General features: G+C 31.8%; 2 protein-coding genes across 2 annotated transcripts in view; one reads left to right on the forward strand and one right to left on the reverse strand.

Annotated features, from left to right (window-relative positions):
- Positions 1-1,846: 1,846 nt before the first annotated feature.
- LOTGIDRAFT_180090 (hypothetical protein) lies at positions 1,847-5,304 on the reverse strand (the record flags this gene model as incomplete). The annotated part of the gene is made up of 6 exons (XM_009047462.1): positions 1,847-2,178; positions 2,486-2,703; positions 3,041-3,194; positions 3,772-3,969; positions 4,327-4,718; positions 5,144-5,304. 6 exons carry the CDS (start codon positions 5,302-5,304, stop codon positions 1,847-1,849), a joined length of 1,455 nt encoding a protein of 484 aa, XP_009045710.1.
- A 1,885-nt stretch (positions 5,305-7,189) lies between these two features.
- The window catches only part of LOTGIDRAFT_137136 (hypothetical protein), a gene marked incomplete at both ends in the record, with an annotated part of 16,064 nt that continues 6,739 nt past the window's right edge, over positions 7,190-16,514 (forward strand). Inside the window, 13 exons of the mRNA XM_009047463.1 lie at positions 7,190-7,272; positions 9,307-9,391; positions 9,908-9,946; positions 10,439-10,492; positions 11,068-11,180; positions 11,528-11,630; positions 12,263-12,465; positions 12,748-12,880; positions 13,240-13,342; positions 13,768-13,858; positions 14,034-14,181; positions 15,955-16,134; positions 16,401-16,445. Coding sequence (XP_009045711.1) covers positions 7,190-7,272; positions 9,307-9,391; positions 9,908-9,946; positions 10,439-10,492; positions 11,068-11,180; positions 11,528-11,630; positions 12,263-12,465; positions 12,748-12,880; positions 13,240-13,342; positions 13,768-13,858; positions 14,034-14,181; positions 15,955-16,134; positions 16,401-16,445 — 1,380 coding nt within the window. The remainder of the gene's footprint in view (positions 7,273-9,306; positions 9,392-9,907; positions 9,947-10,438; positions 10,493-11,067; positions 11,181-11,527; positions 11,631-12,262; positions 12,466-12,747; positions 12,881-13,239; positions 13,343-13,767; positions 13,859-14,033; positions 14,182-15,954; positions 16,135-16,400; positions 16,446-16,514) is intronic.

Here is a 16,514-nt window from a genome sequence, read left to right on the forward strand (position 1 = left end):
ACGTCTTGAGTGAGCATTACTTAATATCAAAAAAAAATTACACTCCAAACAAAAAGCTGACTGAAAGTTAATAGAGAAAATATGAATTTAGATGAAAAAAAATAAGAAAACAATCCAACAACATCCAATTATTTCAAATGATCAACATAATCCATGAAAATTTGTTCCTTTTTAAACTGATGAAATGAAAAAAAAAAAAAAAGTCACTACAAAGATCAGAAGCATAAAAATGTGATATTGCTAAAATGACTAGCTTGAGATCACCTTCAATCAAAACAAATCCTACAGTTTTTAGTAACATGTAAATCACTTCAGCCCAGTTTCCTCTTCAATTCTGACTAAAACAAGGTTCACTTTTGGTAAGCTTACTGATTCTTCAAATGTACCACACAATAACATAAACAACAATATTCTGTTGGTTGTGCAAGTTAAACTTTTCATATAATAATTGTATACAACCTATAACAATTGGTACATAAGAAATTAAACAAAAAGGATCCAACATCATAAAAATTCCATAAAAATTTCACTCATAAGCACTAGTTTTAGTTAAATCCATTAAGTTTTAGAACATGGTGTATAACGTAAATGATACCCTTTTTGGGTAAACATGATTTAAAGTGAAGCTTACCAAACCATCTTATCCTGAACCAAAATTCTTTCATATTCCTAGATTTCTGTTACTCTGTTATCCAACAGAGCATTCTAACTATTCTGTAATCTCACAGATAAAAATAAAATTGTTATTACAAGCACTGAAGAACATAAAATCTACTGTAGTATCAAAGATATTACAACTGAAATTGGAAGAAATTTACATAAAGCTTATTCTTAAGTTAAACAAAATCTGAGAATTTTGTCTTGATATCAGCATATCTATATTCACAATTACTTGTATATTCACATAGTATATATTACAAATAGCACACTTCAATTAATAATCTTTTTATGGGATTTCACCCATATATAGTACAGTCAAATGAAGCCAGACCGGAAATAGGATATGTGTTGTTTACCCAACACCCCTCAGATGCTTATTGAACTATTCCACTGGTGCATTTTTCCATAATCATTAACCGCTAAAGAAAATAGTGCAAAGAATGTTTTTTTGTGGAAATTTGCATTGAAAATTAGTTTATTTATCATTGCTCTATTTCATTTCAACTTATACAAAAAACAATATTATTATATTGCCTGGAAATATACTTTACATCTCTAAAATTAATGAACTCTTCCAACATGCATAAGTTCCATTCAAATTACCCTTTAATTTCAATGTAGTAAAGTTCATTTCAGATACTGAGGGGTGTTTTAGTTTCCAGTTTAAATCGCTTAGATAATTTTCCAATATACAAAATTCCATAGGTTTATGATCAATATCACATTTATATGCTAAATGATAACAAATAAGTTTAAATGCACCAAAGAAATGAAAGAAAAAAATATTCCATAATCTTAAGCCCTGCTTATATGCTTTGATTTTCCCTAGGATTATGTTCACATAGGGTTTTCTTCACTACTGGATAAATGGGTTGCAAACAAGCAGGTCTACCAATTTAACTACATGGCACTTATATAATTCAAAGATAGCCAAAATATATGTCCCACAAGGACACTTTCTTTTCCGTTTGGTTGGAACAGTTTTTAAAGTAATGTAGAGCATTGACATGAATGAATTTCAGTAAAAATACTGTTACGCAACAAATTGACTAGGTGATTGGATTTCTTAACCAAATATCAACCCAAAATGTAGTCATGAAAATCTGAGATGAAATGACATGCCCTATTGCACTAAGCAGGTTAAGATCTTCTGCCAATTTGAGCACTTCAAAAAATATATTTTGGACTATGTCCTCTCGTGAAGAGGAATAACAAATTTATGTCCGAAAGGAGACATGTATTTGATTCCTGCTTCTGAATAAACCTTTTTAGGTATACCTAAATCACATAAATACATCTGACTATTGCATGCCTTCATTTCTAAAGGTAAACACACTGCCAGGCTCCATTTTGATTCTAACAATGAGCCTTCTATTGGTGGATCTATGGTTAAACAGTTGGCTCTTTTGTTACCTGCCCAGTTGACTAATGATGTATACCAGTCTTGATGTCGAAGTTGTAGGTTGTCATGATTATCCAGTGCATTAACAATCATATCCACAGGACCTTGTGGAAGATCTGAAAGAAATAAAGAAAGCCATCTTACAATGATATTTCTTTATAAATCGTTTATAAATCTGTATCTATCACAATGCTTGGTAAATAAGGTTTAAGAACTTCTTTGATAAAAACTGATAATTACATCTGTTATGTTTACATGTATCCAGTGTATTTCTCATCAAAAAACATAGATCAATTTTTATCTTAAAACTTTTACCAAATTCAAAAAAAACAATAATCAACAGCTATATGTCATTTTATAGAAGTTTTCCACCCAATGTAGGAAAAAAATATTACATAAACAAAGAATAGTAGACAATCTTACCTTTAGCACAACTTGTTCGTTTTCCATCACACAATTCATACAATTTTAACTCTTTTTCAATTTCTTCTGGCATTCTTACAAAATTTGGCACATACAGTAAAGTTTTCACATTATGATTGGCTAGCTGCCTGGCACAATTGATACCCTTAGCACCCTGTAAGTGGGGTCCACATAAAATAACAACAACAGGTAATTGATGACCGTTCTGAGGACTCAATCTGTAAACAACAAGAACAGAGCTCAAATATGATGGCAATTCAAACATGAAATAAGAAAGTAATAAGAAAAGACAGAAAAGAAAAAACAGGAAAATAAAAATAAAAGAGAGGACCCCATTTTACAAGGATAGCAGCATAGATTTTCAAAGAGCCATCTTACAGCTGGTTCTTGACCAAACTTCTTGGGATTAATCTTTTCGTACCCATTATCAGTTCAATCAGTACAGTAAGAAAAGGTCACCAAGACTTACACACACCAACCAAGTGTTTATATTATTTCAGCAGGTCATTATTAATTATATAGAGCTATGGGTAACACCTCTCTTTAATATCTTACCTATGACAACCTCCTAATAACTGTAGGACCATTTCACTAGCTGATCTACCCACCATTTCTATCTGTCTATCTATAGTAATACCGTATTTTACAGCTAATGATAATATAGTATTTCTTAATCCGGTACTAATACATGGTACCACTAATCCTGAATCTGAAATAAAGTACCAGTATTCCTTTTTGTTGACCTAAACTTGCTCAAGATTACTTCAGCATTGGATAGACATTTTCTTCTTTTTAAGGCTTTGTCCTCAAACTTGTAAATTCAAGCCTTTTATGACAGCACTATCAAAAGCTGACTTCATATCAAAGTGCTTTCGAGACATCACCAAATGCTTAGTATTAATAGAATAGCAAGGACTACAGATTGGGATTGTGTGATGCTATCAGTGTCTCATTCTCTGCACAATTCCTTTAATGTATATAGATCCAACCATACAGCATAGCAGAACCAGGAAGCTAGAATTGCAATACACTGGGCTGCACATGCAGTCATTTGATTGTATGCTACCGAATACAGCAAATTAGGGTCTGAACAGAAAATCTGTAAACTATAAGCCACAACATTTACAGTATATATGTCAGGGGCTCTGATTGGCTATTTGCAAGCATGCGAGCCAGTCAAATCGCTTCATTCAATAATACAACAATAGAGCCTTGAAGTTATGAAGTTATTAGACGCAGTGATTGCTTGAAACAATGAAGATGTACAAGTATTTAAGTTGATTTACCTGTAACATAACTTCTACCTGCTGTCCCAGGTGTTTTTATCTGTTGTAGTACAACAGGACCGGTTGATAACACATTTTCATCACACCTGTATTTAGTTGGTTTCTTATCAACCATCATACCTTCTGGCATATCATTTTCTATCTTGGCATACTCTGCCTGTTTATCAAATAATTGTAAGTTCTTTTCAAAGTCAAAATCTTGAATAAAAGATTCAATAGGAGCACTAAAACAATCTTGTTTAGGATTTCCACGTCTAGAGTTACTACGGTTCTCTATCTTACGAGGTGTTGTTGACTTCTTAGCAGGTTTATTTTCATTTCCTTTAAAAATAAAGAAAAAGATTCACAAAATTATATGGCTTTATCAAATTCACTCTATATTGGTTTGATTTCCCATTTATGATTTATCTTATATTTTAGGTCATTAGACTTTCAAACTAAGAACCTGCAACCACCATTTGGTTGATGTAACGATGCAAATAACCAAATGTAAATATTCCAAGGCTTTTGTCCTAATAACAATTTTATAAGATCATGAACGACAGTAATTCTCACCATTTTGTCTTCTAACATCAGGATCTCTGGTAGGTGTTAAGCGTTGATTACCATTCTGTTTATTATTATATCCATTAGTTAAGTAATGTCCATTATTATACTGTCCATTACTATATTGTCCATTTTGATTGGCAAGTCCGTAATCACGAGTAGGTGTGGCACGTTTTGTATAAGATCCACTATACATATTGTTCATTGGAGGGTTTGATCCTTGTATAAATCCATTGGTGGCCATTCCCGAAGCATGGATAACTTTGACAGGTGAAGGACACTTAGGATTAATTGATTCTTCTACTTCTTTAGATAATTTGGAGGGTGTGGCTTTTCTACAGAAAACGTCTTTAGCATCTTCAGGAGAATTGAGTATTTTCAATTCTCTAATATCAGATGATCTGGGGAAAGCAAAATGAAAACATCATTAAGGATAGTTCAAATCCTTCTTACAACATGATGAGGCAGGCAACATACTGCCTTTCATCTTTTTCTACTTGGTAATGAAACTTTTACATACATGTTAGCATTAGTTCCAGAATTAAAGGAATTGTAAAGATGTTTTCTAATTTTTTTTTTTTTGTATTTGGGACACTCCAAAAGAATTTGCACCATTCTAATTATCAGACATGACGTCTGTGGTTCCTGCAATTCCAAGTGTTTGATGACGTCACTAACTGCACAGGGCCTGCCCTAGTGACTTAATCAGTGTCCCCTAATACACATAAAAAGTTTAGAAAACCCCTTTACAATCCCATTAAGTTTTCTAAACCAAAAAATGTTCAACAAGTTAACTACGGTACCCCGTTATGTATGAAAAAATTACCTGATTGTAACATTAGGAACTTCACATTTTAAACCATTTCTGAATGCATTTCGTAAAGTTAATGTATTATCTCCATTATCTATCCATTGTACTTGACCTTGATATGTACCAAGTACATCACCACAATCGAGTGAAACAATACTTCCAACCCAATCCGACATTATATAATAGCACTATTTTCTGTAAAACAAAACCACATTTTTTAAAGTTAATATAGCTTCTAATATTCAAAAACTGATTAAACATAGTCATAATGGAATTACGACACACAGCACAGAGTGAACATTTTCATTCATTTCACAAAAAAATCTAATCAAAATTTAAGTCTTTGAGTCCATAGAAGAATTAGTATGATGTTTTTACATTTGTTGAAGAAGAAAAATACTATGTATATGGCTTTGAGTCAGATGTGGGCCTGGTGGGCATTTAAAAACGAAACTGAGCAACAATGTCAGAAATAGAGTAGCAACACACATCTGAGTCTGAAAATACACACACTGGCACTGTCTACTGACAATATGTTACCAATGTTAAGTCCTACTCTTATTCTGCTTTGGTTGCTGACTTCACTGGCCTTGACAAAATGACCTGTATATAAATAGACCAATCATCGACCAACTCAAATAGGGTGCGCAGAAAAAAAGAAAACAAACAACAATATTTGTAAAAGAAATATTCTTAATACACACTAGATACGAATAGTTAAAATCATCTAATGATAAAAAATGATATAATACCGATTAATGTTGATCAAAACATAAATACAGTATGAAATTGACAACTGTTAGTCTGTAAAATCTTCGCTCAATTCTGTCCAAAATAAGGACACAGCTGCTAATTTCAATAATGGCTTCCTTCTGAAACTTCTAGCCGCTTACATCATTAAATACTATTTCGACAAAAAACATTACGTATCTAAACCATGTACGATACTTTTGATTCCCTAACAAAATTGTGCTATATTACATGTTGTATTGGATAAAGATAGTTGATATATCTTTCTGCTAGTATGAACCATAACCTACCGGATTGTAGTTTTATTGTTATAAGCGACGAAACTTTTTGCATATTTTAGACTTTTTAATCAAGTCTATTTAAAGCCCCGTTTTTATTTTCATAGTATTTGAGTCTGGATAATCGAATTAAATAATATTAGTAAATGTTAGTCTTATCTACCAAAACACTCGGTGTACCTAACAGAATACTTTAATGTGTTTGATATTTTTTTTTACAGAAGTTTGCTTATTCCATAATATTGTCTTCTTTTATTTTGTCTACATACACTTCTAAATGTCGTTCAAGTCTTATATAAAACTATAGTGTCTGATCAGAAGAGTAAGACGTGTGATATTATTCAAGAACTGAATTAATAATATTATTATATTATATTTTAAGCATTTTGTTTTTATCAAATAGCCTACGTGGTAGTATATTGATGGGGTCTTGACAAACACAAATCTGATAATATTGATTTCATTCATTAGCATATCCTTACAGCATTGTCTGCTGATTTTACCAATATTGTTCTTGGACCAAAATAAAATTCCTGCTTTTTCAAGAAATTTAGAGGCATTACAAGTATTTCTTCATTTTATTGGTAATCAATGATATCGCAATAGGCCGAGCAATTAAATTTTCCATGATCGATGAATATGATTCATTAACAAACCCGATTTTGAAACCACATAGATTTTGTGTGTAGTGTTGGGAGCTATTTAAGGGTCGGATTAAGGAGACTATTATAGAACCCCTGACGTCATTGATATTGGGAAATCACATCCGGGTACTTTATGTGCATTTTGTCATCAATTTATGTGATATTATTAATGGAGTTCAGTGAAATAAAAATAATGTCAGAAAAGGATTAAAATAAGTGAATATTTATGGCTGGAAATCAAGAAATATACGGTTTACCCGATATCCCTGTAAGTAAAAAGGAGCCAAGTTTGTGTACGTCGGTGTCACCTTTCGGAAAGCTTGTGAATACAAACATTGATATTATTATTTCTTCTCATCTCAATCTGTCTTATTTTTTTTTCATTTTAGGGTGACCAAACCAACACCCGTTTGCTCAGGATCAAAGTTGTTGAAGGTGTCAATCTCGCAAGAAAGGATATATTTGGGGCAAGGTAAAGTGAGAGTCTACAATATCATTATAATGTCTTTTTACTCTCAAACAGTAGCACTTTGTGGTGGACCACAAGTACCAGCCATAATGCAATTAGTTTAGTAATAGAAAGGATATCTTATTGCCATATATATTCATTTATAGCGGAATTGCTACATAGATTCCGTGTTAGGACCAACCTCTTTCCTCTGATGTACACTCAAGCTAAGTTGGATATTTCGAGTAGCCATAGTCTGTTGGATAAAGATGATGCTGTTTTACGCAATCTCTGGTTACAGATTGGACACTTTCTTGCCAATTTTTTTGGCCTGCTGGTCAGTTCTTCTGATTCAGAGGCAGCATTGCAACTGTCCCTTCATAATGGGCGATACATTATGAAGTTTGCGTTGCAGAAATCTTCTTCATCATATATTTCATAATCTATATCATCAGGGTAAAATTCCTCCATATTCTATTAAAACAAAACTTAATGTTAGAATTGTTTTATTTCAAATTTGCGAAAATTAATTTTTTTTTTGTTCATGAAATTAAATTTTAGTTTAAAACTGAAATATTTCTATTGAATATTTATTTTATGGTTAAACATACTTTTAGCATTTAAGTCTGTCAGGTATCTTGTTGAGGGAAATATTCAGAAGATAAGCTCATGCTAAACTCAGTATTCAAATTACACAATGACATTGCTTAAAAAAAATGAGATCATATTTAACCATTCAAAATAACTGTTATAACTTTACATTTTCCGCGAAGGGAATATAAATTAATTGGAATAAACACAAGTGTAGACAGTTGTGATTGTATATTCATAGCATTAGGTAGTCAAAATTTCAAACTTCCCCATAGACAATTTTATAATAGACATTATGTTAATTTATGCAAGGATTACAAGTAAACCGATGTGAATGTTTTGTCCAATGTTTTTATGTATGTAAGCTTATACTAGTATTTTGAAGGGGCATAAATAATGTTGTATAATGATATAAAATAGGTCAATAGATAGTATGTTTACCAAGTATATCTATCTTTAATTTTATCTAAAGACTTGTAAAGGTTCATGACAGTGACAAATAGCACACATGATTACTGATGTGTTGTATCCCTTTTTAATTCATGATTTTTAACGAGAGTCATCTTACTTTATTTCCCTTTACCAACTAGAGACCTTGAATCCATCCATCTGTGTCAAATGACATTTTCTTGTAAATTTTCTAAAATCAACGGTTTTAACCTATTTTGATAAGATATGAATATTGAATATTGAATATTGAAAACATTACAGCCCCTTAGTTTGCTTTTCAACCAATTTTCATGATTTTATGTTAGTTTTTGTGTTGATTTGTATCCATATTTAAAAATGGTTTTCCCAGTTAAAATTCACATGATTCTTAAATATTTGGTGTCGAAGACCCATGACAGGCACACAAGATTGAGATTGGCTTAGGCCTTTTGTTATCATGATCCTTTTAGTGTCAATATCTTGTGATAATTAAAAATGGTTTTCCCAATTAAAATTCACATGCACTTTTAAGTCCAAAGATCCAAGTGAAATTTTAATGATTACATAAATGAATAGAAATGATAGAAAGTTTTAGAAGAAGCAAACAGTAAATGCAATCTTGGGTATTGTAGAGGTTTCTAACTGTAGATTTGAATTGTGTTGTTAAATCACTTAATTTTCTGTTGGTAGGATAATGTGTGGTGATATTCATGGTACTGGGTATCTTTGATAGATTTAATCCACTATGATATTTCATAATTTAGGGACTTTGAATATTAAGCTTATATAAAACATAAAATGTACAAAATATCTAGATATTGTACTAAACACCATCAAAAAAAAAAAAAAAACATCTTATCCTTTAAGCATGAAAGTGTAAGCTTATAAAACTGAAAGTAGCCCATTTATGGATTCTATTGCCCCTATACAATACGGGTAATATAAATTATGTTATGTGACACTTTAAAACTGTCAAAATGGGTTGTTGTTTTTAACTCTGAACATATGAATATTTTAAATGTGTTTTGTATATTTCAGTGATCCGTATGTAAGAATATCATTATATAAAGGTGATAGAGAAGATGGACTTATTGATATCAAACAAACTAAAACAATAAAAAAGGTAGGTATAATTTGATATACTTACTATTACACTTTAATTGAATATCTGGCTGGGCTGGGCATCGACTAAAAATTAAAATCGATTATCAATGGCAGGTTACCGATCAATAAGCTTAATCCATTAATAATCAAACTATAATCTTCTTTTATTCCTTGGGTAGTTTTAAAAATATTAATTTTCATTGCGTTGATCAGTTATTATAGTTTATTGTTAGAAAGCTATAAGAAAATTTTTGATAATTGTGAAATTTGATAATCGATTATCTAAACTATAATTTTAGAGCGTCGATTATTTCTATTATTTACCCAGCCCTACATGTAAGATGATACTGCTATAGCCCTGTTCCCGTCATTCTAAGTCTGAAGAAAACATAACATTTAACATCACAAAAGAGTTTTATTGGCATCATTTTTCTCTTTGGGAATCATATTTGCCTATTAATGTTGTTGAAATAAGACTTCAAGTAATTATCATCAAATATGAAATGGTCTGATATTGATCATATGTTTCTTTCAGAGTTTAAATCCAAAATGGGAGGAAGAATTTATTTTTAGGGTAAGTATAAAGTTTGAAAATTGTAATTTGTAGATAGTGTTTAATTTTCTAACATAATTCATGTCGGATTCAATCTCTTGTGTGATAATAAGACAGTTTTTATAGTGGATTTTTGAGATATGTGGGATATCTACCACAAAATTTGATATACTTCCCAACAGTTACAGGGAATGAAATTAGTTTTCTGGACCATTATAGCTTCTATTTTCTCTTCTTCATTTGTAATGCCAGAAAAAAACCACCATAATTATAATGTCACTATTTGGGAAGTAGCATTGAGACTAAAATCTGGTATTGATGTCATTATCTGGTCCAATGGGGAATTTGGAATGATAATGATACACATATATTGACCAGAAAATATCCTCTGAATCAGTTTGATAAATGTTTCAAATGCAATGTTTGAATTTTCAATTACTATATAAGGCAACATAATATAGTTGTGAAATTGAAAGTATAAGTTGTTATAATCAGTTATTTTATCTTCTACAGGTCAATCCGCGTGATAATAAAGTTATATTTGAAGTCTTTGACTCCAATAGAGTGGTAAGTAAGCTACCTATTTATAATGTGTTATCAGCTTTAAGGACTTTCTTTCAATTGGCAAATATTCACTGGGACATGATCTGAGTGATACCTGACAAGAACAGGTGATGTTGTATACTCATTCCATTGAAAATCAGATCCTGACCATATTATATCCTCCAGAAACTAGGAGGTGAGCAAGAAGATCATTTGAGTGTTGGTGAAGCTCGGCTGTGTTTTGTTATTAAATCACATTATTCTTTGTAGCATAATGTCAATGCTTTTAACAAAGTGTGATGTTTTCCTGTGAAAAAAAACCCATTACTTTTATGACAGCAGTCTTCATCATGCTAAAACTTTTTGGCTTGAAGGGTATAACAAATTTCATTTATTGAATTTTTCACCAACCAGACAATTTAATCTCTCTGTAGTAATTTTAAGTTTATATATATGATTCAAAGTAATTTGACCGAATGTGATTTTGTAAACTGTCGCTTGACAGTAAGAAGTCTGAAATTTTTTCTAGATTCTTTATAAATTATGCAAGCAAACCTTTTTTGAATTTCTTTTAAGTTAATGTTATTTTTTCTTTTCAGACTAGAGATGATTTTCTGGGATTGGTGGAAATTAACTTACAACATACATATGTTCTGGCAGAAATAGCAGGAAGAGAAATACCAACCAAAAGTTTTGTTCTTCGACCTCGAAGGTAGATAGGGTCTTATCCTTTCTATCAGGCAAAAAATGATAAAGTTCCTAAAGCTGGAGTCAATTAACTACAAAAGCAAGGTCTTTTAGGAATAAAAAATGGTGTTTTTCTATTTGTATAATTGGTTGAAAAAGATATCCTTTAAACAAGTGTAGTTCTTAGTACCCTGACGTTTTTTTAAATGAATTAATTATGATTGAATAAAGAGTAAAAGTCTTTGCAAAAACAAATTTTTGCATGACATATTCATTCAATAATAACAACATAAATAAACTTTCAATTGTGTTCTACTTTCAATTGTGTTTGCTGGTGTAACTTTTTTTTCAATGACATGTTTTTATTTTAAGCACCAGGTCAAGAGTTCGAGGTCATCTCACACTATATTTAGGTTATTTACCTACTGAATCTGCTGGCACAGATGAAGTTACACCAGCTCAGCCTTCAACAGAGGTATTAGTCTTACTTCTTTTTCTCTACAATAGGGCTAAACATGATTGCTTGATTGGTCAGTTTAGCACGGTCAAACAAGGTAGAACAGGGTTCAGATCCATTCCACCTCTGCTGAAAAATAGTAGGCGCAGGCAGAATTCAAAATGGCAGAGAAGGAAATAGACTCGAACATGTAGTTCAGAATCAAGCACCAACATGTGTACCTCAGTAACCATTTCCCAGTCAAATCATTGTGGATGTGTTTGAAATTTTGTGTTTTCTCTGGATGTTTGGCTTTTGTCAGATTGTTATTAGAATCATAACTGTATCAAAAGTGTCAGATGACAAATGAAATCAGACATCAATGCCATGCCATACTGTAGTAACCGTTAAATAAACACTTTGGACAAGGTGAAGAAATGAATTATCTGCTGCCATAGCTAGTCATTATCTTAGAAAATTGCTTTCGTACCATCATTGCTTATATTTCCGCTTGTGAATTTCTCTTGACAGAGACCATCATATGATATCACCCTGTACGAAATTTACCTCCCAGAATTCACCATTTTGTAAATCCTCCTACGTTATATTCTTAGTGACTTGAGCTTCAGACAAAAGGTCAATTATTGAATCTTGTTCGATTGATATTTCAGCCTGGTTGGGAAATGGTTGATATGAACAATGCTTTGAATGAAACTGGTGCATCTGGTCCTGTACCTAATGATAGAAGAAGTTCAGTAAGAGAAGAACAGCTACAACCTCTGCCTCCAGGATGGGAACAACGAGAAGATGCTCAGGGCAGAACATACTATGTCAACCACAATCAAAGAAGAACACAATGGGAACGACCCAGAATGTAAGTTTGAGGCTTTATTTAACTTAAAATTAGTATTTCCTGTGTTTTTTAAGGAATGAAAATTCCAAGTCCGAGATTTAGCTAGTCATGGTTCGTTTATGGATCAGATATATGAGGAACATATTTCCAAAAATTACTTGCATGCCATCTTCACAATGTCAAGTTATTATGAACTTCATACTGGACTGAAATAGTCTCTTTCTTGTATCATTGAAGTTTGTAAATGCAGTGATTTGATTGGATTGTACGTTAGTTGACACAGCCAATCAGGGGCTTTGTCAGACAGTCTGTGAACACAAAGCCATGCTATCAAATCGTTGTACACTCAATACAAGAAGAGTGGGTATTGCAGTCAAGGTATAAGTACAATGTTTGTAATAGCTTCTCATTGTGTAGATGTTGCATGCCAAAATTTGTGTATAAGAACAATTATACATGCAAATGTAATTTGTTCGATATTACTAGATATAAAAATTTAGTTCATCAGATGATAAAGCTTAATTATAGCTGGTCAAACTTTTCAAAATGTAAATTCAGCATGTTTTTCATAAGCTTTCAAGTATTAAACGAGTGACATTGATTCAAGAAATATGTTATTCGAATCTTGAAAGTTAAGAGCTTTCAAAATGCCCCCATTTTGTACTAAGGTTTTTTTTTGGTGATGGTGTTTTGGATATAGAACACTATCCTATTTTTAAACCATTCTTGCATCTCTTAATCTTTAAACTTTAACCTTCCCTTGTTTCTATATAGAACATTGTGCAAGGTTTTGAGAATATTAATCATACAAAAGATCAACACAATTATTTTGAAGCGGTACATTCTTGTACAGTCAAACTTGTACTAAACGGTCAATGTTTATGTTTGCTTACAGAGGGTTGTTGTGAAGGGTCGGTTACCTTGAAATAATCTTATAATAATCTCAGTTATTAAATAACATTATTAATTAAAATATTTTTACATGTTGTTTTGGACTGTTGAGTAAATATGTTGATATGGGTGGCCAGTGTTCAATGGGTTTAAAATTGATTAAAACATCATACTGAATATAGGTGGTTGTTCATACAAGTTTGACTGTATATTAGTGTTAGTTACTCATTTAGTTTCATTCGGGTTTGATTTATCATACTAAGCTTGATTATAGTCTGAGACCTCTACATATTTGTTTGATATCTACATGAATCCAATCTTGGTGCTTAGCCACAATATTGAATGCTAATTGATTAAGATTATAGTTCGGTCTTCATTCGAACACCTGATGCTATTCTTTGACTGAGTTTATCAACTTGACATAACTTTTAGACTGCCCAAATAGTTTATTGTCCATCATCAAAGAAGTTATATCACATTCAAAAAGTACTGTGGCAGTTTTGACTTGCAAGTTAGCGTGTTTGTCCCCTCTGGAACTGCTGATTTATCAACTGTTGACCACTATGGCCAACTCAGTTTTGGATGATACCAACTCAGCTTCTTTAAGGGTAATAGTTGTCCAATCTAATTTTTGAGTTCAGTGGTATATTGCTAGGCATTGAGGTCAAAGACTTAAATTCAAGTTAAACTGTATTCAGATATTGGGTATTTTGCAAAAATAAATCCGTGTATTTTGTACACAGTGACAATGCTTTACCAGAGGGTTGGGAAGAACGGCAAGATGCTAACGAAAGAACTTATTATGTTAATCATATAACACGAAAAACAAAATGGATTAGACCTACTGTGTAAGTTTCTCTCTTCTTTTTATCAGTCTTATTAAAATTAGACCATACTTTTGTTCCTTTTTTTTTATTAGCTTTTATTTTTGATATAGCCACTTCGGTTAGAGTCTAACAACAGCCCTCTTGAGCACTCGTTTTTTAGTAGCTTTTGTTTTTGATATAGCCACTTCGGTTAGACTTTAACAACAGCCCTCTTGAGCGTTCGTTTTTATTAGCTTTTGTTTTTGATATAGCCACTTCGGTTAGAGTCTAACAACAGCCCTCTTGAGTGTTCGGTTTTTATTAGCTTTTATTTTTGATATAGCCATTTCGGTTAGAGTCTAACAACAGCCCTCTTGAGCGTTCGTTTTTTATTAGCTTTTGTTTTTGATATAGCCACTTCGGTTAGAGTCTAACAACAGCCCTCTTGAGCGTTCGTTTTTTATTAGCTTTTATTTTTAATATAGCCACTTCGGTTAGGCTCTAACAACAGCCCTCTTGAACTTCATCAAATTAACCTTTCGATCCAACTCAAAGAAAACTGCTTTAACCACTCAAATTTCTACCCTCTCCAATGCTAGCCTTTTGTGAAGTGGTGTTTAACAGGTTAGGTAGAAAAGGTTAATTTGACGAATGTTCAAGAGGGCTGTCGTAAGACCCTAACTTATGTGGCTATTTCTTTTTAAGGTATTTGGTTGTCTAAATATATGCTTTAGAAGCATAGAATATATTTTGACTAAGGTATTCATGCAATTTATTAGAAAAGGAGTACAAGTAACTAACATCTTTTGAGAGAATTCTAAGATCTGAGAAACGAAATGTCAATGTTACTTTTGCTGATATTAGTTATTCTATTATGTGGAAAGAAATTCAGATGACCAAACCATTTTTATATAATTCTTTATTGCTCAAACCTTTTCACAGCTGTTGCTTTAGATTAAGTTTTTTTGTTGTTCTATTATGAGCTTATTATATTTGATAGTTTTTGTATTTTTCATTTTTTCCAGGCATGCATCCATATTATATTATTTAATTACGCTTTAAGACAAGTCATTTCTTTAAAAAGAACTGTTTTTTTTGTTGCTGCTTTTCAAATACTTTCTGGTAAATGATATTGCTCACAACTTTTAATTTACATTATCCAATTTTCTGATAATTCATGGAATTTTTTAAGGATGAGCGAGCGAAAAAAATGCTTATGATATTTTAGAGCCTTTGTTTCAATTTTTTTTGGGGCCTTTACAATTGGTACTTCATAGAAAGACCCACTTTTTATACGTCAGAAAAACATAGTCAACAGACGTCTGATTGAAAATTGGTCTCTACAATACACATATAAAACCTAAACCCCTTAGACATTCTCACTGAAGTTAAACTCTTTACAATATTTTTATTGACAGTTTGATCTGCTAGTAAAGAATTTATTGAATTCAGAAGACATTTATAACCTCTACAACCTCATTGAATATAGAACTAGATATTTCTAATGTCACTTTCCTTGTGTCAGATCTATAATAACTTAAGTAAACTACAGAGAAAAAAGGGAAACAAAATATGAAGAGCAGTATTTTGAATGTCCATATTATAAATTAAATTGGGGGTCCCCATCCTAATCTGATATACACTGCATTACAAAATGCCAGCACTAGAGGGTAGAAATTTGATTGGTTAAAGCAGACGTCATTGAGTTAGGCCAAAAGGTTAATTTGACGCACGTTGGAGAGGGATGTCGTTAGACCCTAATTGTTGTAGCTATGTTATAAATTTAAGCTAATAACAAAAAACGAAATGACAGTTTTGTCTAATTTTTAATTTTATGATATACATTGATACCAACAGGACACAACAAGTATCTGATCAAGAATTACAACAACAAAGAAGTCTAGAATTAGCTGAGATGTATGCACATAGACGTCATGTTAGTCAGGAAGATACGTTAAGTGTTGATTCAACCACAGACTTATCTGCTTCACGGGTATGTAGACGTCATGGACTATTTTGTTGGTTTCTTTGAATTCATTTAAAAAATTTAAAAATGAGGGCAACTCATCCAGAGCTGAAATTTTTTTAACATATATATGATCAATCTTGATCAAGTTCCATTTTTTGTCTTAATTAGCTCTTTATTTTCATTTGCATATGAACTATTTAACATATAAGATGCTTTTGACAGACATTTTCAGCCTGATTTTGTATTTGAACAAACTTAATAATAATAATTTTTGAATTATATATTTACAGACACCTACACGAACACATAGTGTTTCAACACCTAGTTCTTCATCTGTAAGTATATTTTGATTAAATGTTGGTATTATTACTATCATTGGCTAATCAACCAACATTGCTGGGATA

This window comes from Lottia gigantea, assembly GCF_000327385.1.
Source record: "Lottia gigantea unplaced genomic scaffold LOTGIsca_112, whole genome shotgun sequence".
Classification (NCBI taxonomy): domain Eukaryota; kingdom Metazoa; phylum Mollusca; class Gastropoda; family Lottiidae; genus Lottia; species Lottia gigantea.